The sequence below is a fragment of the Cyclopterus lumpus genome, chromosome 11, assembly GCF_009769545.1.
Source record: "Cyclopterus lumpus isolate fCycLum1 chromosome 11, fCycLum1.pri, whole genome shotgun sequence".
NCBI classification, from domain to species: Eukaryota; Metazoa; Chordata; class Actinopteri; order Perciformes; family Cyclopteridae; genus Cyclopterus; species Cyclopterus lumpus.
Genome location: NC_046976.1, coordinates 17,242,004 through 17,264,345, shown reverse-complemented (window position 1 = coordinate 17,264,345; position 22,342 = coordinate 17,242,004). Strand labels below are relative to the sequence as shown.

Below are 22,342 nucleotides of genomic sequence, written 5' to 3'. Positions count from 1 at the left end.
AAGAAGCAGCTGGTGGAATAGGGAACGGACCTTTTCTCTCCCAAACCAAACTTCCGACCAATCGTAAGCATGTCTTCAGCGCCCTACAGGTGGTCGAGCGCCATCAGTCAAACACTAAATAAAGTTATTTAAAAAAAAAAGATCTTGCAATAAACAATAAGAGAACACGCCTGAAAGAGCAACAAAAAAAACAACTCAGTTGCGCTATTTAATCTGCACCTTCTGGCCGGTTGGGAGTTCTTGGTTATCTGCGACATGCTTGATAGCGGCCATCTTTAGTGTTATTACTGAGACAGCATGCCCCCCCCCGCAGAAAATATGTTTCCCACACATTCTCACCATCAGCCTTTGACCACATCCTCCACTGGGGAATTATTAGCCGTAGGACTAGTTAATCTTTGGTTTCAAATGGAGTCTCGGCCTGTTACCCATCCAGTATGCATAGATCTCCGTAGACCCAAACAAAACCACGTTGTGAGGCGTAATAAAGGATCAGGGACGTTCTGTTTTAGGCGGAACGAGCACAAAAACCACAAAAGACCAACAAGGTTCCGACAGACTGTGGATCTGGATTTCCAAGAGTTGTTAGATAGTTACTACAGTAACACACACACACACACACACACAGAGCCAATGACAGAAGAGAGAGGGATGGCTTTGGAGGTGGAACAAAAACAGGAAATGGGGACTGTGGGTAATCTCTGTGCTGCCGAGCAAGCAAACGCATCAGTAAACAGAAAAGGGGATTTGACCCCTGTGTCACTGTGTGTGTGTGTGTGTGTGTGTGTCACTTTATAAACGTGCAGACGGATGTCCTCGCGATAACGCATTCCCTTTTACCTCTCCATCAGTCAACACAATTCCCTGAAACATCACGACCGTACAGTCTGTGATCCCGGCAGACAAAACAAGACGGGATGATACAGCACGTGTTGCCCAACACTCTGATCCTCACCTCAGATGAACCTTGACCAGGAAACAGAGGCGTCTATGCAGCTCCTATAAGAGACTTCTGTCATTGATGTCGGGATGACTTTCTGGCAGTTCAATGAAATGGCATGTTTACATCGGGAGTGTTTTTCTCTTCATGCAACAGTCCCACGGACCCTCGCACTGGATGAGGAAAAACTCCCCCGATGTTGTGGACGTCCCTGTGTTCACAACGTCATCCGTCTACTCACTTTATCTACAGTAGCGAGCCACGTGTCAGCTGGTTTAAACTACAGCAGCACGAACCCAAAATACAACGATATTGCTGGGATGTAATTGCAATAAACTGTTTTTTTTCTTCTTCTTCAAAACGTGCGAGCAACTTTTAAAATGCTGGTTTTCTGATTGGAGGTCGGATCGATCGGTGCTAGGCTAACATTAGCTGATGCATCAACACTCAAAATAATGTCTTCTGCGCATAAATACGTCAGCTACTTTACACACACAGTCTATGGTCCATACACAGATTTGTTGAGGTCCTATCGTGGAGCTCTTTACATACGTTATCCTCCATTTCTGATTCAACAACGTCAGTGACAGCAGGAGGAGCAGCTCAACGCTGATAGGCTCCTGATACACAGCCTCGTCTGATGTCTTTGGTTCCTATGTCTTGTCACTCTGTATAAAAGGCATCAGCTGAACCCCTACACTTTAAAGAAAGGTTATGTATAAAGTCTTAACAGACTCACCTTTTGCAGAGTCGTGATTCTGAAGTCCCAGTTTGGCATCCGTCGCACCAACAGCGATTCGGTTCAGCCCATTGTTAAGGTTCTTCTTCCTCCTGTTCCCCTTTAACCAGCTGAAGGCCTGTCCCAGGGAGCTACCCGGCTTCTTCTGCCCACGATGAGCCCTCGCCTCCCGGGCTAAAGATCTCAGTGATGTCCCTGGGCACCCAGGTCGCCTGTAGAACCTCCTCCGGGACATCCTGGAGGTCGTCCTGGGAGCTACGGCCCTACGCCTCCACCCGAGTCAGCGCGTCTTCGTTCGGGGGAATCAAGTCAAGGGATCTGAAAGCTCGGTGCTCTCCAGGGTTTGATGAACCTCTCTGAACACTTCTTTGGCCTTCCTCAGTGTCTGTTTGTCCCCGTCTGTCACCCACCTGGGACAACACTGTGATCAGCGGGATGAGGGACAGACCGAGAGAGAAATAGGAGAGTGACGGAAGAAAGTAAGAACAAGATGGGGGAAAAAAAAGAGCAGATGCATTGGGTTTAGAAAAGAAAATGAAACAGAGAATTATTCGGGAATACATCCCAGCCCAACAGGAACACTGAGCGTTCACAAACTGTCATATAAAAGTTTTCCCCTCCACTAGTCAGCCCCCACTCCCTCTTTTTTCTATTCTCTCGGTTTTAGTGGCATGAAGAGGAAAAAGCACCAGGGGAGGCGAGCTGGACCAATGCAGAGTTTATGTGTGTGTGTGGTGTGTGGTGTGTGTGTGTGTGTGTGTGTGTGTGACATGTGGTTCACATCAGCCAAAAGGTGTAGCTGTAATGGGCGAGTCCGGAGGAGAGAAAGAAGTTCAATTCAATAAAACTAGCAGTGGAAAAATACGTATACTTGTTTACACCATAAAGACACATTTGAACAAAAGCAGATGAAACGTGCTCTTCATCTGTTTCCACTGCGTCACACGAGCGAGCAACGCTAACTATTTGCTGTAAAAAAATAATCAGAAAAAAGGACATAACAGTATACAACTTACTCAGCGAGCGTGCAGTCCTATCCTCCCCTCTTTTCTCTCAGCCTGAGAACAGCTTTTGCAGAGCATGTGTGTTTGTGTGTGTGTGTGTGTGTGTGTGTGTGTGTGTGTGTGTGTGAGTGTTCAGCAGAGTGAATGAAGCTCCATGCTCTCCGAGTCCCTCCCTCCGTGTGAGAGCCAGCCTCTCCTCCCACCTCTCACAGTGCTGTTAGGAGTTAGCCGCACCATTCCAGCCGGTTTCTTCTCCTCGCGTTCCAAAAAGCTGATTTAAAAAAAAAAAAAAACACACACACACATTTTACCTTCAGTATGTTGAGACTCTTCACTTGAGCTTTTCTCCCTGCTTCTTACATTGGGTGCAGTCATCCCAGTCTCCCTCGCGAGGGGAAACCCCCTGGATCAATAAGCATCACGGCAGCTAGGAAAGAAAAACACACACCTTGGATCTGTGTATCCATAGAGAGATCGTTACGAGCCAAAACACAAGGCGTAACTCTTGTGTAGCTTTCACAGAGCTAGAGGTGATGATTAGTTTGTTCTCTTGAAGTTCAAAAGAGAGATCTTAAAGAGGACAAAGTTCCCAGGGGAAACCAGTGTTGGAAAGTGGCCTTTTCTTTTTTCTTCCTGCAAAATAAGAGGAAGTGGCTCTTTCCTGTCACTGTGCAGGTGGAAACACGATACCCCTTGTTTAACAATCACACACACACACACACACACACACACACCATCAGACAGACAGGTGAGGTTGAGTCTCAAGGGGCCTTTTAAGTCGTGTCCAGTCGTACTCAACCTCAACACAACAAGCTCCACCACTGAACTCTGAGGGGAGTTCCAAATTGCTCCGTAGTGGGGACGAGACAAGCTGACATCACTGTGTGTGTGTGTGTGTGTGTGTGTGTGTGTGTGTGTGTGTGTGTGTGTGTGTGTGTGTGTGGTAGTCGCAGGACTGGCTCATCTGGTTTGAATGTGGAGGAGAACCACTGGGGTAATGAAGACGAAGCAGGAGTTGTAGGAAGAGGTGTAACAGCCTGAAACATGCCTGACACTTCAGAAACGTAGGGTATAATCTATGTAAGGTAATGGAGGAGCCCGTTATCAATAGCAATACAGTGGAAACCGCAGGTAGGGATGAAGATCAATAATCCGAAAGCCTCGGAGAGAATGCTGCTTTATATTGTCAATATAATGTTATAACCACAGTCAGCTATAGTTTATGTACAGTGCGATATTGTATTATAGTGTATTGGAACAAAAAACTTAATTTGTACACTCAATATATGACGTGGCTGTCCGTTTCATAACTTTATATTCATCTCGTGAATATACAAATGAAAATAATTGGTTCCAGTAGTCGTCCTCTGGTGATTACTTTTAAACTGCACAGGTTACCCCCCTGTATCTTCCACTGTATCTGTAATGTGCCTCAAAATAAATAAGATAAGTAAATGTTCACTTGCATTGATATTTCACTAGATGATGCATATGAATGCCTCGTTCCGAAAGCAAGTATGAATATACACAAGTACGAATATAATAATGGTCATTTCCTTGGTTTCAAGCTTTCATCAGAGACTCAATTGACATCCTCCTGACAAAAAGGTGCCTTTTTTATTTTTTTTATTCCAATGCGTGATAATAATAATGCCCCATCCATTATTAGCGCAGCTAGCGGGTCACGGTCTCCTTTTAGTTCCTGCGATGAGGCAGCTAAATTACCTGTCCGTTGAGATTCCTCGGGCTAATTCTGGCACTCGATCTCAGGACATCGCTGTCGGTACGGTCCGCATACGCTGCAACTTTAATGGCCTTCGTTCCTCAAGTAGATCACATGGCAGCCTCTCGCTACATCACTAACAAACATTATGGAGAACTGTAGAGTCTCCGTCGGCAAAGATTCGTGGATTCCCCTCGTAAGAAATAGCTAAAAGCTTCATTTTGTTTGTTTTTTCTTACAAAAAAACTCTGACCTTTGCCCGGTTTTTAGTATATAATGATTCATAGTTTTTTTTCCGCGTAAAAAGGTTTTTTTTATGTGTGTGTGTGTGTGTGTGTGTCGGGTGAATCCATACTGTGTGCGTGCACTGGTGTGTTGGGAGGGGTCAAAATGAGTCATAACTTAGCTCACTCATGCCTAACAGATTGAAATGTTTCAATGTTTCCATGGCGATACAATCGACAACAGCCGCCCCTCTGTACGTCTGTGAGGGAGCTGCAGAGTGTCTGTACATTTCAAGTGAAAAGTGAACACTGAAAGCCGACTGGGGAATTTATCACCTTCTTTCCTCTTCCGTCTTTTCTAGCTCTACAGTTTGTTTATTTGCTTGTTTGTTTGTTTGTTTGCTGTCTACGTTAACGTGCGCACTCGCTTTCCAGGTCTTACTCCTGCTGGAAAAAGATTCAACTCAATCTATCACGACAATTGTTGTACTTTTTTGTCTGCGAGACAGATCGGTCATGCAAACAATTTGAGAAAGTTGTGGAAGAAGTTATAAAGGCAAAAAGGACAAATGCACGCATGGAGTTCTGTTTACTCTCAAACACGTGATTACAGAGAAATACTTAAAAAAGCTAAATAAATGTAATTTAATGTAACATACAAGATCTTGTTATGTATGATAATTATGATGATGATGCAGAAAAACAAGTCCCTTTGCTGCCTCACAAGCAATATGGATACAATATATCCCAAATAATTACATTTCATGTTACATTATTTCAATGTATCACAATATACAACATGTTTTTTAGAATCTAGTATAAGTTTATAGGTAGAGTAATCGTATGTCCCATTTTGGATCCAGTGTATGAAACTGAAGAGGAGTCTAAAACCATCCGTCAGTGAGGCTTTGAGCCGAATGCTAACGTCTGCATGCTAACATGATTAGCATGAATAGCATTTACCATGCACATCCCCTTAGTTTAGCATGCTAACGGTAGCTAACTAGCACGCACCACAAAGCCCAGTCGACCTGACCTGATGACCTCGCTAGATGAAAAGCTAAATGCAGAAGGGAAAATTAATGTCGGCAGCAAATATCAAATAATAATGATTCACCCCAAAAGTTGCCAAAACCATTCATTTAAAACCTGTGAAATAGCTTCGCGGCTAAAGGAGAAGTGAAAGGGCTAACTGCCATTGCCATTGGTTTAGTGTAAAGATCCACGTAGACCATAAGGTTGATGGGATACTCCAACGTCAAAGCAGTCGTCGTCACGGTAACGCGGGTCAGAAGGTCTAACGCAACCTGAAATACAGGAATAGAAAACCTCAAAGGACAAACACGCTGACAAACGTGTAACCGTTTCACCCTACTCATCACAAAACTGTACCTGGTAGTTAAATTATGGCGCAAAAGTAATAATACAGTTCATAACCTACGATGGTGAATACGCTCAAAAGTCTAAACCCAAATATAGTTGCTGAGCACTGAAGACGGCATCTTTTACAAGGACATGATAGCATTACAGCCATTCGTTAGTATTTTTACAGCACTAATAAACACGAATAATCCCCAGAAGTGCAGCCGTTACAAAAAAACGATGTTCAACACATTTTCAATCTGATAGTTAAGAAACAGTTCAGTTATAGTAAGTTAATAATAATAATGTTATATCAGCAGTAAACGCTGACTGGTTCATTTTTAAATTGACACACATTGTGTGTGTGTGTGTGTGTGTGTGTGTAATTTATGGCACAACTCGCCGCTGACTACTGTACACACTGTACACACTGTACACACAGCTTGACTTCAGCCTCAAACAATCTACTGGAGGAGTGCGGCCCCGTTGGCTCAAGGACATTCGAGGCCTCGAGACCGACCAATCACACGGTGCGCAGATAGTACCGGCGCTGTAATAACAGCTGCGTGAACCTTGTGTATGTATGTGTGTGATTGTGTTAGATGTGATTGAAAGGAGGCTGCAGGCAGGAAATCCATACTGCCGGTTGGGATAAGCCCAGCTCTCTCGGACCCGCATTATCATTCCCGACCTGCCTTTGTCCGGCCGCAGACACATTCCTTCTGCACCGACTGCTTCTCTCTGTCCGTTCCTTCAACAACAGCGTACGTTGCTGAAACTACGTCAAAAAAATTAAATACTTTTTTGGTTTTTTTAAACAACTAAATCTATTTAGTTTCATTAGCTTCATAACAAAACGTGCGCATGTTTATCCTCAAATGCATTTCTGAGAAAGAGAGAGAAAGAAACAAAAACTCTCCAAAGTCCACTATTTATAACGTGGAGGGGTGGAAAGAGAGGTGATGGGAGGTAGAAACGAGGACGGAGAGAGCGAGATAGAGAATGGAGGCATGTAATAATAGTTTTTAGAGAGAGGGAGAGGTTCCAGGTTGATACTCGGCTGTGAGGGGACTCCTCTGTGCAACAGAGACAGCTTTGTCTCACCAGCCTGCGACTAGAATAGATGTTTGAGTGTCTGTTGGCACTGAGTTCTGGGGGGGAGAGAGTATGGAAAGAAGAATGAACAAAAGTATAAACCAAAGTAGTTCAAGAGTGAAAACATAATAAATGAATTCTCCGACCCCGCTGCACTCTGCTTCTCCCCTGTCCAGACATGTCGTTGGCCCTGGGTGGAGGGGGTCCGCCGCGCACCGTCCTGCCACCACATTCCTCTGACCTGCCTGCCTTCAAATGGAGGCACGAGGAGACCAGGTGAAAAAAAACGGCGGTTGTGAGAGCGGGGAGGCTGGCGTCCGGTTCACGAAGAAGAAGAGGGGAGAGAGAGAGAGAGCAGAGTCAATACCGTTGAGTCATGGGTCTCTGGTGAGTGTGAGCTGAGAGAAGGACAGGGGGGAAGAAAAAAAAAGAAGAGAAAACATGGGGAAATGAAGCGGTGAAACGGTGTGCGTTGGCGGTTTTATGGTGCCTCTAGGGAACGATGTGGTCCGAGAGCCAGACGGCAGAGACAATACGACCAAGATGGAGGGGGGGGGGGGGGGCTCTACCTGAAAACACACACACACGTGTTTAAATACATTTCCATGTGAGAACACACCTAGAATCTGTGATGTACTGGACCGCAGATCAACGTCTAGGGAGGAGGAGATGGGTGGGCTCTCTGTGTGTGTGTGTGTGTGTGTGTGTGTGTGTGTGACCCGGTCATAGATCAGTTTAGTGACCCTTAAGCCGTCCGTCATATTTTATGAGCCAATCGGTGTTAGCGTCAGCCCGGACAAGTCGAAGCTGGCCCGTTGATGGTTCTCGCTTTAAGTTGACTCTTTCTGTTCACACACACGCACACACACACGTGCACGGACATAAACGAAAAGGAACAATCAACGCTGCACTGGATCTTGTTTTTGTTTTTTAACCCCCCCCAAAAAAAAAAAAAGATTACGAATCAAAACCAGCGAAGTTAAATCGTCTGCGCGGTGGACCCGGGAAGTATTTCCCAGGATTCGTGAGCGTTCAAGAGCCAAATCACACTGGCTGTGTGTACGCAGCCATCTGGACGGCAATTCAAGACACACACACACACACACACACTCGGACTGATACACACAATTTACTCTGAATAAATACCACGCAGGCGTACAAATGTGCACGTGTGTTTGCTTCAAGTTCCATATAAATCCGTGCATGCAAAACGGAGGCTCTAAGTGAGAAAACGCTGAACATATTTTTGTAAAGAGTGAACCGCTCCTTTAAAAACATGACATATCTTTTTTTTGCAGCAGCAGCAGCAGCAACAGCAGCAGGAATTCCTGAGAGGGTGTGGTTGCTGCTGGGTTGTTTGGGACTGGACAAAAACAGGCCACAAGTTTCCATCCAACCGTCTCTCGTTCTTTTTGTCTTTCTTTGTCTCTCCCTCACTACATTTGCAGAGGCCTGTTTTCCACCTCTCTGTGGGGGGGGGGGGGGGGTCACAGCCAGGAAACCCGAGGTGACCCCTTGTTGAATATCCTTTATTAAAATAACAGCATTCTAAAATTATATTAAAGAGCTGGAAACAGAGGTCTCCGCTGAAAGCCTTTCAGAAAACAACAGGGATCAAAAACACGGGCAACAAACCAGCCATTAAAAGTATTCCATCATCGTGGAGCAATGTTAATATTTACTGAAGTACCTCAAGCTAACATATACATCCCATTAACCGTCTTTAAATGTACACGTACTGTACAGGCCGTGGCTCATCGCAGGGACGTCATTAGCGTTACAAGTTTGGGTTCGGAGCCTTCGTGATAGATGGTTTCGCTAAATGGAACGGGGCCCTAATTTGATTTGCTCAATTACAGCTGTGTTTATCATGCAATGACAGCAGGGAATAAAAAAAAAAATCAAGATGTCATCAACGTCGGACGGCACATCGTCCGAGGAGTGCCCACCTATCGGGTAGATAACTAGTCGGTATCGTCAACACGAATACAGTGATGGCATCGTGATGCGTTTGGGACAGGGATGACGTGTGTGTACAGATTGTGAAGCCCTTGGAATTTGTGATATTGGGATGTACAAAATAAACTGAATTGAATTGAACTCTGCAGTCAGAAACAGCCCTAAGCTCAATTATATACTGTGCATGAGGCGTCGTCGCCGAGCACTGAACCCTCGGCGTGATCGTCGACCGCCTGAGCTCGCCACCTCTTTTCTGTCTAGCTTATCTCATCTCTCTCCACATCAGCTGTTTTTCATCTGCACAGCCCGGGTTGTGCAACAGTTTGAAGAGGCGAGTTTGATTCGCGGAACAATAAACAATTGCCAGAAGAAATTGTCGTCCCGACCCGGCGAAGCTTCCCCTGACGAAGACGACATTTCTTGACCTCCAAGAGAAGTCGCCGTGGGGTTTGAGAAGAGTTCTTGTGCGAAGGTAAAAAATAAAAAAGCGTTTTGAAGCCGCTCTGTGTCTCTCGTCTTTAAATAAGAGGATAAATCCTGAATCCAGAACAGTGGAAAAACACACTAGAAGGACAAAGAGCCCCCCCCCTTTTTTATTAAGTGATCCCTTAAGACCACAAAAAGCCAACTGGTACAAACAACGGGGTGGCGGACGACGGTGAGAAGACGGCGGCTGACAGTCATGTCGCGGGGGCACTCTCTTTAAAATAAACACCCGACGAGGTCGCTGCCATTAAAACACACTTAGCCGGAGTGAGGCGCTGCTTGACGGTGACAGGAGTGAGAACATGTGGCCCCTGGAGAAATGGAAGTAGCGATGTTCTCTCCTACCACAACACATCATTGTTATGGTGCCCTTGAGCAAGGCATTTATATCTCTTATATCAGCAGTAGACGACGGTGGGAGAGTGAGATTATGGAGTGAGACGTGACGCCAGAAAAATGGCCTCCACTCCTCTTCGTTGTTTGTACTGTAAGTAATACTGAATATGTGTAAACATACACAGTATATTTGTTACCCCCCCACCCCTATTTACCATATTTAAACATGCTGCCCGCAACTTTTCTCAAGAGGTACTTCTCCGCATCCTGTTTTTGAAACTATAGTTCTTCTCTTCTTTCTCTTCAGCTGTTTTGTGGGACCGATTAAAAGGATGGAAAGAGGAGAAGAACCGAAGGGAAGAGGAGGGACACGCTGGCAGGATGTTGTGGTGAGTTTGGACAGAACTGCAGATCGGAGCAGACAGAAACAGAGCAGTCCAAATGAAGCCTATCTCAGCGGGACAGTCAACCACAACGCCCACTTACATATTTGTTTCCCCCCCCCTCACACACACACAGATGATCTCTCCATCCATTGCGAAGGGAAATCTGAGGGGAAAGAGAGTGAAAAGAGGATAATTCTTTGCGGCAGGCAAGTGAGAGAGAATCTCAAAGTCCCGGTGGTCTTGTCTCGTGTCGAACAAGCGTGTTGAAACCGTAAATCCTTGGTTGATAACTTCATGCGAGTCTCCCAAAAGGCCCCAAAAAACACACACACACAGAGTCACGGCGGCCAGCGAGGGCGAATCAGATCAACATTACATCTTTTCTGGAGCACGAGTGACGCCCGAATCTCAAAGGCATCCTCGTTATTTTATATAAGTGTGAGTGCAAATAAAAGTATATTTAGTCAAACCGGTGTTGGAAATGCTCCGAAGTGGGATTTGTGCTGAATTGACCGTTGACCTTTTTGTTCATTCCACGTACAGACAGGGTCCATCCTTCTTTTTCTAGCTCTATGCCCCTTTTGGAAAGCAGGGATTAGCCTTCAAATAGCATGATGTAGAAAATACCAATATAGACGAACGCAGAATGAAGTAACAATGCGTAATGTCTGCAATGTAAAGACTTTGAGAGGCGGAAACTGTTCCTTAACGTTCAAATTGAACATTTCCCATGAAAGGAGTCAAAAATGACACCGCGAGGCCATCTAGTGGTGTCTGACTGGTACACGTGTTCTTGCAAATGAAGAGATATTCAAAAACAAGGTAGGAAATATGAAAACAGAGGGATGTCAAATAAAATAAAATAAAATACTGTATTTTTTAGCTCCATCGACAGGTCGCATGAGGAATCCTTTCCTCTCCCCCGCGCTGTCTTTCCTCGAAAACTTCTGCATCTGCCACATCTTCCCGTGTCTTTCACAGCCCGGTCTCGACCCCCGACCCCCCCCCCCCCCCCCCCCCCCCACACAGAAGAACCACCTGTGCTCCATTGTCGAGGTCACGAGTTTAGGCGAAAGCCAATCCTCCCGTGGGAAGAGGCCAGAAAAGTGAGGGGGTGCTATTTAAAGACGCTCCCGATAATGAGGAGGCTCGGGTGGAATCTGGAGCCGTGTTCTCTTTCATCATACACACACGCACACACCTGTCAACAGCCACAATAAACACATCCAGCTGTATCTAGCATTGTAAAGGGAAAAGGTGATGGAGGAAAATGCACGTTCTCTGACAATAAAAAACAAGTCCTTTTGTATCTTCCAACAAATATAAAATTAGACAAACGGCTCATAAACTACGTATGGCCACCAGGTGTTCAGGATCATTCTAAGAGGCCCATTTGGGAAAATCCTTTATATCTCTCGGGTTGAAACAGCCGGCCGTGGCTCCTCTTTCTGCCAGCCCCAGTGTTTATTAATACACCTAAACAGAATTGAGGTAGTCATGGCCACACATAGCAGCACACAGAGAGAGAGAGAGAGAGAGAGAGAGAGAGAGAGAGGCTGGCTCAACTGTCTTAAGATCGTCTGCACTCACTTCTCCCGCTCACTCTTTGCTCTGTTGCTGGAGCCTCAAGTCATTTCTCGCGGCGTCACCCTGAGGAGATAACGCACACAAGGGGCAGAGGAAACGAGCGTATCCGTGTCCAAGTAAGTGCAATTCCATATTTCACGTTGAGGTGGTTCGTGTAGTCGATTTCAATTTGATGGGAATTTCCAAAAAACGGCAACCGCTCATGCCCCCCCCCCACACCCAAGGGTCAACTTCCAAATAACTAACTCGCTCGCTAATTCCGCAATTTAAACAAATGCATAAAATCAGGGATCAGATGAAAAAGAAATGCTAAGAAAATATCGTCCGGAGGTCCAAAAGGCATGTGACTTGTGCCCGGGCCCTGCAGCGGGACAGCTGCCGTGCAGTCAGCCGTGCACAGAGCACAACACTAGCATTCTAGCACTCAACATTACTCTTTCATGATCTGACCTAATTTAACACAAACGGCGAGCTCGAAGCTCGAAGCTTTGGCGAGGAAAAAAAAAACAGCCGCCATGAAATGAATGTCACACTCCTCCGTGCCCTTTCTACATTACCAATCATCTGCCCGCGACAGTATCGGGTCAATTTGATCAATTTAGTCTCTGGGACAGATTTGGCAAACGCCTCAACGGGTGAAATTACAGCCACGTTATTCACCAGGAACCGGGGGGGGGGAGAGTGAGTACAAATGCCCATCCATCAGCACAATGACATGTTAGAATAAGGTGCTCTAATCTGTGTAATGCCACTTGTTGGCCGCTTGTACGTGTTTATCTAAGTAGTGTTGTGCATGAGTGGGCTTGTTCGAGGTGTGGTCCGATCGGGTGGCCTTCGCTGGACAGCTGCTCGTAGCGTACCCTCTGCCCGGCTCATGACATCTGCATACCTCACGCAGACGTCTGGACAGAAATATTAACCCAGCTCGTCTGTCGTCAGTGCACGGTTACTTTTTCTGTCATCTAAACATATTCATGTGCTTTTTTGTCCAGGGATGAGACAGCTGTAAAAAAAAAAAAAAAAAAAAGAGACTTCTACAACGAGAGCGGAGGCGAATCCGATGGAGGACGGATCCATTTCGTCTGGTTTCGGGCCTCTTTTCATCAGAGAAGAGGACGTGGGTGCGGACAGAACCCTCTTGGAACAAAGAGAGCGCGCCGCGACACAATCTGGACTCGCCTTCAAGGGGACGCGGCCGAATCAACCGGCTTTCATCAAGCCGTACTTACAGGAGATGGACGAGTTACTGAAAGGCTGCGAGGAGCTCATCGGGGTCCCGTTCGGCTCCCACTTCTCAGCGAGTCACAGCGAAACACGCTCGACTGAGGACGCCACGTCGGAGAGCTACGGGGGAACCAGCGGGTCTACGCGGTCGTATCTTTCCACGAGCTACATGGACACGCACATGGACGGGGGGGCGGGAACGGACGACCGGCCGGCTCGAGGCCCGCCGCAAATCTTGGCCGCCGTCGGGAACAAGCGTGGAGGAACCTCAGTGGCTTCTCGCCGAAGGGAGATGCCTCTCACCTCGGCGGGCAACAAACTGAGTGAAACCATGGTGGAGTACGAGGGTCAGCTCCTGGGGATGCTGGCCATGCTGGAGAGCTCCATGGAGGAGTCCGGGATGGACTATGAGCCCCAAGGCTGCGCTCCGGATGCAAGCCAGGAATACGTACACATCGGTAAGAATCCTCGCCTTCACAGGGGCACAACGCCGGCGCCCGCTGAGCAAGGGAGCGAGATGACGTCGGAGACCCAGGCGATGTGCCTGGAGTCCCGGGCTGGTCCACATGCAGGGGGAGATGAAGCCTCCAGGGAGAGCAGAAATGAGGCAACGACAGTGGGTTCGGCGATGAATGGAGGCCAGCAGAATGGTGTGCTCAGCCGTGACAACGTGGATGGTTTCTCGATGAAAACACTGGAATGGCAAGACCCCGGGGTTCTTGATGCTCAGTTGGGGTTTTCAGGGCCCTCGATGCCATCAGACGGCGCAGAAAACGATCCGATGCGCTGCGAGGCGACAAAGACGGGATGTATGACCGCTCACGGAGGCGCGTCTGGGATTGAAGTAGACGACGCTGAAGAGCTCAAGATGGACACCTTCGATCTGGGATCTGGCGCAAATGATTTAGGCGCGCTGGGGTGTCAGATGGAGAAGTGCATCGAGGAGGTACAGCGCTTAGAGAGGAGGAGGAAGGAGCTGCTGACGGAGGTGCTGGAGATGAGAGGGGCTAAAGACAGAGGGGAGGCCGTGGGGAGCAATGAAGAGGAGGAGGAGGAGGAGGAGGAGGAGGAGCTGATTGACGGCAAAGTGGTCCGGCTGATGAACGCATTTAGGAGGGAGGAAGAGGGGAGGAGAGCGGAGAGGAAGAAAGAGATTCAGAGCTTAAGGGAGGAGAGAGCGGAGGAGGAGAGGATGCTGTGGAAGGTAAACCTGGAGAGACAGGGGCTGCACGAGGAGCTCAGGAGACTGAAGAGGAGACTGTTCACCGTGGCTCGGGACTGTGCTCACAACCAGGCCGCTCTGAACACCCAGCACCGCGAGGTGGAGCTGCTGATGAGAGAAGAGGTAAGAAACGCCTCAAGAACCACCTGGAATGTCGCATGTCAGAGGAAACCTCGATCACGGATGTCTCTTTCTTCCAGGAGAAGCTGCAGACGCTGGTGCTCCAGCTGACGGAAGAGGGCTCCCGGCTCCGGGCGGCTCAACAGCAGCAGCTCTTAGACCTCCAAGTAGCGCTTCAGGTCCAGACCTCCAGTCAGACCTCCAACACCCAGGACGAGCTGACCGAGTGCAGGAGACACTCCTGCGGAGACGTCCAGCAGTATCTGCAGGGCGGGCTGAAAGCGCTGGAGGACAGGTGCTGCCCGTTTTTTAAAAAGTTGTTAAAAGTATTTATGCGGTCCTGATAATTACACTCATGCATTTGTTTTGTTTTCTTACACTTTGAAATCACAGTGAAAAGGAACGTCATAGCGTCTTTGGCTCAAGTCCCACCCTTTTTTTTTCTTCAAACGGGACCTTATTTTGAAGAAAAAAAAAACGATAGTCAACAAATCACTTTATGATCCCGCCTGGAAATTAAAAGACAATTTTGCAAATCAAGAAAGTCGCAGTATCACAGCGGAATGGAATATTTGATTTCAAATCAAATCCTGCTAATTTGATTGGACAGCTAAAAAGTGGGCGGGCTCAGAGTTTAACGCGATGTGGAGCAACAGAGGAACCTTTGGCTTCACACACACACACACACACACACACACAGTTTAGATCCGATGAAACTTAAATCCGACGACATTGAATGTTTCTCATTAAACTGTAAATGGGTGTCTCGGCCAGGTACGAACCCGTCTTGCTCACATTGCTGAAGAGGAGGGAGGCGACGGCCGCAGCGCTGCTGAAAGCCAAAGAGCACGCCCGGGAGCTGAGGGCCCAGCTGAGACCCCTGAAGGAGGAGATCCAAAGGCTGACTCTCCAGAGGGCTCGTCTGGAGGAGAAACTCAAACTAATCCACTGGAAACGGAGAGAGGATGTCGGGCAGTATAAGGTGAGCACGACGGAAAGCTGGAAAGCGGACAAGAAAGATGGCGAGCGAAGGGGGTCGGGGGTCCATTATCTGTGCATCGGTAACAGACAAGAGGGTCACGCGGTACACAAAGCGCTAAAGCTACGGCGTTCTTGCAGGAGACGGTGTCCTTTCTGGAGGACAGCAGCAGAGTGCTGAAGACAGAGTTACGGATCCAGAAGAGAAACACCAAAGAGATAGAGGAGCTGAGAGACAGCCTGAACAAACAGCTGCTCCTTTACAGGTGGGATGAGTTCACCTGTTGTGAGTCACACTGAAGAAATCCATCACGGAAAAAGCTCTAATTCAAACTTGTCTTTCCTCACAGGGCTGCCATCGAGGAGCACAACAAGTCCGACGATGAGGAGAACACGATTGAATGTTCTTAATTTGTTATTTTAAAAAAAAATTAGTAGTTCTTTGATTTTTAAAACTGTTTAATCATCATTTTAATCTGCAATATAGTGAACTCCACCGTTGAGTTAATGCACTTTACACACATGCTGTTTTTTTTTGTTTTTTTGGAGCGATCGCTGCAGCTGGCAGAAAGGTTTTTGTTATGAATAAAAGGCTTTGTGTCCGAGTGCGACTGAGTTAATGTCTCCGCATGAAGAGCCCGGAGGGGTCCGTGAACTTATACGGGCAACGCGGCGCGAGGACCAAACACGCAGATTAATAGAGTGAGAGTGAGTTCAAGACATCACACACATAATAAAGATCGGAGCAAAGCGTCACGAGGCGCAGCCCGACTCTTTCACCGAGGATTATTTTTAGGGTTGTTTAAAAATACTCCAACGCGCTGATCCTATTAACGAAATAGGCACGTAACGCATTCATATTGAAAAAAAACGTTCCACAAGCGGCGCCAAAAGACCATTGAAACACTTTTTTTTTTATTAAGAATGCACTCACTGTACAATTACAAAATATTGAATATAGAAAAAAAGTTCAACCACTAAATCTATATCACGACAAATGATTAATGTAGCACGAGGATGAGGGGACCACAAATAGACATTTAAAACTTTTTTTTCCTCTTCTTCATCTATTTATAGTCATTTCAGTCCGGCGCAGATTGAATGGGAAATAATTAAGACCATAAGCCGGCCTGCAAACAAAGTCAGAGTAACTGTCACTGAGCATCTCGGCAAAAAGATGCACTGCATTTGACTTAAAACATGATTGTTGTTTTCTTCCACTGCAACATGTCCAGAGGGAGCCGTCATTCTGATCTACCACTTGTTGTGGACTTACGATCACAATCATAGGTTTAAAAAAAAAAATTGTAATAATAAAATTTTTAAAAAACATTTAATTTATTATTGAAAAAAAGGCATTCGCTAAAACATGTCCGTGTACGAGGGAGAGCCAATTTGATTACAAAAATATATATTTTATACGCGGTGCGAAAAAACATGAGTGAGATTCTTCAGGGCAATAAGTTACTCAGTCAAAAAGGAGAGCTCTTCACTGTGAGTATTTTTTTTTTTTTAAACGGCTTACGTGATTATTCTCTTGTATTTACAGTGATTTACAGCATACGGTGTCCCACGGTGAAGTCGAGAAAGGAAGGTGGGAGGAAGTAGCTGCGTGGAAGTACAGAAGGCCGTCGGTTAAGACGCGCAGCGGGAAAGAGTTACACTGTGGCCTCGGGGTCTGTCGAACCCTCGGGGTCTTCGTCGTTGTAGATGTTCTCAGCCTAAAGAGAGGAGAATCGGCGTCAATCATTCAGCCACATATTGTCAGGTTTAAATGTAATTATGAGTCAGGTGTTTTTTTATTCCAGGACAACGAGAAAGAGATTTCAAAGAGCCAAATGTTACAAAGATAAGAGTACTGCGAGGTTGTCCGACATCTATCACAGTGGAGTGTTACGGGTGTTTTAGTAGCAAGTATTACAAAGTGGTGAAAGCACACAATTGAGTTAGTAGTGCCTTCCTCACTTTGCCCTGACTGAATCGCTCCAAATGATACATAAAAAAAAATTATCGATCTTGACTGAGATTTCCTTGTTTTTGCAGTCGTTAGCTGAAATGTCTGGAACTTCCCATCATGCATTTCTTCACCCTGCAAATTCACGGATGCCTGCACTGATCCACGTTTAGGTCTTGAAAGCAGAGTCGCCTGCTGTCTGTGATTCATTACCTTCTACGACACTTTGAGGGTAAATACTAAATAAATATCCGTCGCTAACGTGCATGAATGAATTGCCGTCTCACCATTTGCCAGACTTGCATAATGTTGTCTTCAGACACCGAGCAGATGACCCAGGGCTCGTTGGGGTTCCAGGAGAAGTCAGAGATCTTAGCGGTGTGTCCTCCGTGGATAAACTAGTTGACAGAAGAAAGACATCATTTTCATTCCTATGATACAAGCTGATGTCACCAATAATAGAGAATATCTTCAATGAGACCCACCAGAAGCTCAGGGGGGCCGTCCTCCGCATCTTCCGGTGACTGCTCCTCTCCGATTTTACTAAAAAAAAAAAATTAATTCGGAAAAAACACACAGAAGAGTTAAAACTAGGTACTAATATTACGTTATGAGTAGCCACGATGGAGCCTGAGCGTGACGCAGGTTAATTCAGAGGCTGCTGGGAGTAAGATGTGGAGTTGTTTACCTGAGGTCCCAGACATTGAGGCGGCGGTCTGTTCCACTGGATGCCAGTATGGTCTCATTATGAGGTGACCACTGAACCTGGAACACAAAGATAAGCAAGATTAGGACACCTTGAACCCTTAAACTCTCCTCACAAAGAGTCAGAGATCTCAGTGTAGTGTTTGCTTGGCGAGTGTTGATTATTCCGATGTATAATAACTTTTTGCCTTTCTTCCAAGCACCAGGAAAACCACCCCCCCTCCCAAAAGAGGCAACTTAAAATTGCCTCTTTGTGATTCAAATGAAATCAGCTACCTTTAAAGTGACTATGCAAATTTGCACATAAGACATCCTGCTGTCTATATTTCAATAAAATGCACGAGTGATGATTATTATACCTGGAAGATCTCATCCTTGTGTGACTCGAAGGAATGCAGCTTCAGTTTCAAGTTTCTTAAGTCCCAAAGAGCCACAGTCTGTGAGCGAGAGAGAGAGAGAGAGAGATTACATATACCAGACAGATTTTCTGTCAAAACCGCAACATTATAATCAGTGTTTAGTGAAAGTAAAATAACAACGATTTAAGTTGTGGCGAAATATTCCATTACCTTGTCCGCGGAGCCGGATGCAAGGATGAACTCGCTGTAAGGGTTGAATGACAAACAGTTGACCTCTGCCGTGTGGGCGTCGACTGCGTGGCTGGGTTTGGAGGTGTTGTTCGAACGAGTGTCCCAACTGTGGGGGGTGGGGGTGGGGGGGGGACACACAAAATGTTCATGGACTGTGAAGACGCAAGATCACAACACTTTCCGGTGAACCGTTTCATCTGCTTGTCAAGAGTTGACTCGTCATGAGATTCTTACATCATGAGCTTCTGGTCATCGGCTACGGATCCAAACAGCGACTCGTGAAGCAGGTGCCAGGAGACGTCTTCCACCACGGCAGTGTGACCGGTGAAGATCGTCTTCGCCTCTACTATCTTCCCCTCCTTTGGCACAGCACTTATGTCCCACAGACAGATTGTCTGCCGATTAGAAAAAAAGAAGATTTTTTTTTTTTTGATATTTCAGAAATCATTTTGAGCATTTCTTAAGATGCAGCACGATATTATTGTTAGTTTTAATACAGCAATGACATCTGACTTTTCACTTACATGGTCATCTGACGCACTGAGGAGAGAGCCGGACAGATTTGGATTCCAGGAGAGACCGTAGCCTTCTTTCTGATGGCCTCTGAGTCGCAGGTCAGGGTGACACTCTCCAGACGCGTCGACTGCCGACGAGAATATTGCAAAAAGATGTTACGCAGTGATGACGTTAAACAAAATACTTTTTAGTCAGCCAAAAAGAAAAAGTACCAACTGGCTTCCTTGCATTAAGTAGTGTCTTGTGTGGGGGTGCTTGGTTGATGTACCTGGCTTGGAGGGGTGCTTGGTGTAGTCAAACACCAGCACTTCTGAGGTGGGGGTCTTGGTGGCGATGATGCAGGGGTTCTGGGGCATGTAGCGAGCACGGTTCACCTCTCCTTCATGGTTGATCTTGATTTCTATCTCGATCTTGCCACTCACTGAGCCGAAGCCTCCAAACTCTGCAGGGAAATACAAAATGTTTACCTCTGCCGTGTATCAGAATGCAATATCCAGAGATCCCTTATGCCAAAAGAAAACTACAATTGAATTGTATGCTTGCTGAGATGTGGCTGTGTAGTGCCTAAGATACACTTAAAATATCACCTTTTTCCACTAAAATGTTTCATAATTGAATTAATCATTTAATTCAGTATTATCGTACCAAATCAATCCGTTTGCAACATTGGTCATCTGCGTGTTATCCGTCTCATTAAAGCACATGGGCCTACTGTAAATATATACGGCACAGGCGTCCCGTCCCACCTCCTTTTTCGCTGTCATAGTGCGAGGCTTCAAACTGGGCATCATCGTTGGGCAACTGAACGCTGGCAATGACCAGGTGATTCTGCTCATCGGACGTGTGCGTGCCCAACACCAGTCGGTGCACACTGTAATCCTTCCCCTCTGGCCTGGTAAGGAGAAGAAGAACAACAATTGCTTTTATCATTACCGCCATTCACACTTGAATGCTTGTTAGTATGTGTAAAAAAAAAAAAACATGTGTGTACCTGGAGACGTCGGGCAGCCACTGAGCAGTAAGGCTGGGCCACTCCAAAGCGTGGGTCATAACCAAGTCGTACAGGAAGGGAGTGTTTTTCTTCCAGATCTTGTACTCCTCGTTTATCACCCTCTCCTCGACCGCATCGTCAAATGCTCCTGCTGGAGAGAGGGTACCGGGTGCAATAAATGGATAATGAAACTGTTGACCAGTGTAGGTTAAAGCTTTTATTGACTGACATCCCCAGGACAGTTTCCTTCCAACATGTACCACTTTTATTTTACAATATATACTTGTTTTAACGTACTGTTATCCGCTTGTTTGTTTACCATATTTATTTAATGTTCACCAACAGCTGTTTCCGGTCGTCAAAAACGACTCAAAGCCTAACTATACTGTTCAATGTGTACGTTTCTTCCAGAAAACACACCACCGCTAGCTTAGCAAGCTAACCCTGATGACGCTCTCGCTCGCCCACGTTACACATTATAACGGTTAACCGGCTGCGGGGTGTGTGTGTGTGTGTGTGTGTAACTAACGTTCTGGAAGAGACAACACCAACGGCTGGGAAAACAAGAACCGGGAGCTGTAATCGAGATTTGTCACACGGTGAAAAACTGCACCCGGCTTTTGTTGTGACGGAAGCTAACGCTAGCTGCTAACCCCAAACTAGCCAGGTGGCTAACGCTAGCAAAAACATATGTCAGATAACTTGTTGGTTACATTAATAAATAAATAAAGTCGTCTTACCTTCCTTGTCCGCCATTGCAGACATGAGTCGCTGATAGTCCGCGGAGAATCGAGGATGATTTTGAGACGCAAACCCTTATCTCAGATCCTCCTCCTTTCTCTCTCCTTGTGCACCAGCAGAGCCCCCCGGTGCTGTTTAAAGGCACACAGTGAACGACACGGAGCTAACGGCTAACGTTAGCAGCCGTTTGTGTGAGAGACGTGGGTTCGTTCGCGCGCTCTGCGTGAAGCGGTGAGGAGCGCGGGGGGGGGGGGGGGGGGGGGGGGGGGGGGGGGATTCTCCCACAAGGCATAGCGCGGCGCGGGCGGGCGGAAGCGCTCGTGCTGACCAGCAGGTGACAGCAGGAAGCCGTTGGGATGCTGCCTTCACGGTCCCCACGTCTGTGGGTTGAGCGGAACTTTCAATCATTTTTTTGTTTCTGCATTTTTATTTTGTTTTATTTTATATATTCATACCCGTATGTATAAATGCTGCTGTAAAGCAACTATCTGTCTATCTGTCTTTAGTAGAACACACATATGGAGATTAGATGTTTCCTTGCCTCCTTTCAGGGGTGGAAGGAAATGAGACAACACACATATCAGACCATTTATTTTGTTTAAAATGATCATGCACATTTGACTCTAAGAAGCATTACACTGTAGATTATAGATTAAATTAGTAAATTATGAATGCATAATATTAGATTTGGTTGTAAGTTTAGTAGGTTAAATTTACATTTTTACTATTCTGTTAATAATAATTAATTAGTTACAAAAGAGTTAATAATAATAATTGACCAAATATATTTTTTACATTGTAAAAATTACATTATAATATAAACAATGAAAAAGTCATGCAGGATTGCTCAACAATCAACTCAATCTTTGTTAACCGATCGAGGATAAATAGAAACCTCAATATCGGCCTTTATTATTGCCACGAAACACCATCTATATCAAAACAAAAATTACAAGGTTTGTGCGATCCATTGTCCCGAATTGTCACTGATTTTTGATCATTTGTGATCTCAATATGCAACATGGTCCCGAGTCAAGGGAGGCAATGCCATGGACAGGAGTCAGGAAAGGCTAACAAGCTATTGCTAATATTTGTAGCTTTTTCCAGGCTCGCTTAAGCTAGCAGGAATTTGCCAATTTAGCTGACCTTTCAACTTGCTATGTGGATTCTTTAAAAAAAAAAAAGCGGTTCATGCGGTTTTTTTTCTTAACCAAAAGATAATTAATCCAGTTTAACCAGGAATGTGTAACACAAAAGAGATTCACACTATCCGCCAACAATTCTGGAGGAAAACCTTAATTTTTGTGTTAACCTATAGTTTTAAGTACGGAAAATAAGAGATAAAGAGTAAATATTACAAATTGAAATGTCTTAACAGCAACTAAACTGAGTACCTATACAAGAAAAATACATGTTCTGACAATTACTATAACTGCACATAGGTATCCCTGTTATCAGCA

At 45.9% G+C, this 22,342-nt stretch overlaps 3 protein-coding genes across 5 annotated transcripts in view; 1 reads left to right on the top strand and 2 right to left on the bottom strand.

Annotated features, from left to right (window-relative positions):
- Positions 1-14,371, bottom strand: part of kiaa1522 (KIAA1522 ortholog) — a 41,630-nt gene extending 27,259 nt beyond the window's left edge. Inside the window, exons 1-4 of one of the 2 annotated variants that reach the window (XM_034544625.1) lie at positions 14,276-14,371; positions 4,409-7,397; positions 2,995-3,110; positions 1,680-2,100 (exon numbers count right to left, since the gene is read on the bottom strand). In XM_034544625.1, coding sequence (XP_034400516.1) covers positions 1,680-1,914 — 235 coding nt within the window. In that variant the 5' untranslated portion in view covers positions 1,915-2,100; positions 2,995-3,110; positions 4,409-7,397; positions 14,276-14,371. Of the gene's footprint in view, positions 1-1,679; positions 2,101-2,994; positions 7,398-14,275 lie in introns of both variants that reach the window. The other variant, XM_034544624.1, reaches the window with a different exon arrangement.
- On the top strand, positions 12,902-15,796 carry sync (syncoilin, intermediate filament protein). Its single transcript, XM_034545491.1, has 5 exons — positions 12,902-14,410; positions 14,488-14,702; positions 15,182-15,389; positions 15,527-15,651; positions 15,736-15,796. Exons 1-5 carry the CDS (start codon positions 12,902-12,904, stop codon positions 15,794-15,796), a joined length of 2,118 nt encoding a protein of 705 aa, XP_034401382.1.
- Positions 15,797-16,278: 482 nt separating this feature from the next.
- rbbp4 (retinoblastoma binding protein 4) lies at positions 16,279-21,130 on the bottom strand. 2 transcript variants are annotated; one of them, XM_034545612.1, is made up of 12 exons: positions 20,882-21,130; positions 20,142-20,292; positions 19,897-20,042; positions 19,419-19,592; positions 19,159-19,277; positions 18,869-19,029; positions 18,614-18,740; positions 18,404-18,481; positions 18,028-18,104; positions 17,825-17,882; positions 17,627-17,737; positions 16,279-17,106 (listed from the first exon to the last, which is right to left on the bottom strand). In XM_034545612.1, exons 1-12 carry the CDS (start codon positions 20,904-20,906, stop codon positions 17,044-17,046), a joined length of 1,290 nt encoding a protein of 429 aa, XP_034401503.1. In that variant the 5' UTR covers positions 20,907-21,130; the 3' UTR covers positions 16,279-17,043. The 2 variants fall into 2 exon arrangements, with proteins under 2 accessions (XP_034401503.1, XP_034401504.1); XM_034545613.1 differs by having other exon boundaries at positions 20,142-20,289.
- Between the last annotated feature and the right edge of the window lie 1,212 nt (positions 21,131-22,342).

Excerpts from the sequence above, each read along its gene's own strand:
- rbbp4 (XM_034545612.1), bottom strand. The coding sequence starts at position 20,906 with ATGTCTGCAATGGCGGACAAGGAAG. Across the intron at positions 20,293-20,881 it reads TGCAATGGCGGACAAGGAAG|CAGGAGCATTTGACGATGCG; the intron begins GTAAGACGACTT and ends CCCTCTCTCCAG. Across the intron at positions 17,738-17,824 it reads ACGGCCCCCCTGAGCTTCTG|TTTATCCACGGAGGACACAC; the intron begins GTGGGTCTCATT and ends TCTGTCAACTAG.
- sync (XM_034545491.1), top strand. The coding sequence starts at position 12,902 with ATGGAGGACGGATCCATTTCGTCTGGTTTCGGGCCTCTTTTCATCAGA. Across the intron at positions 14,703-15,181 it reads CTGAAAGCGCTGGAGGACAG|GTACGAACCCGTCTTGCTCA; the intron begins GTGCTGCCCGTT and ends TGTCTCGGCCAG. Across the intron at positions 15,390-15,526 it reads AGGATGTCGGGCAGTATAAG|GAGACGGTGTCCTTTCTGGA; the intron begins GTGAGCACGACG and ends GCGTTCTTGCAG.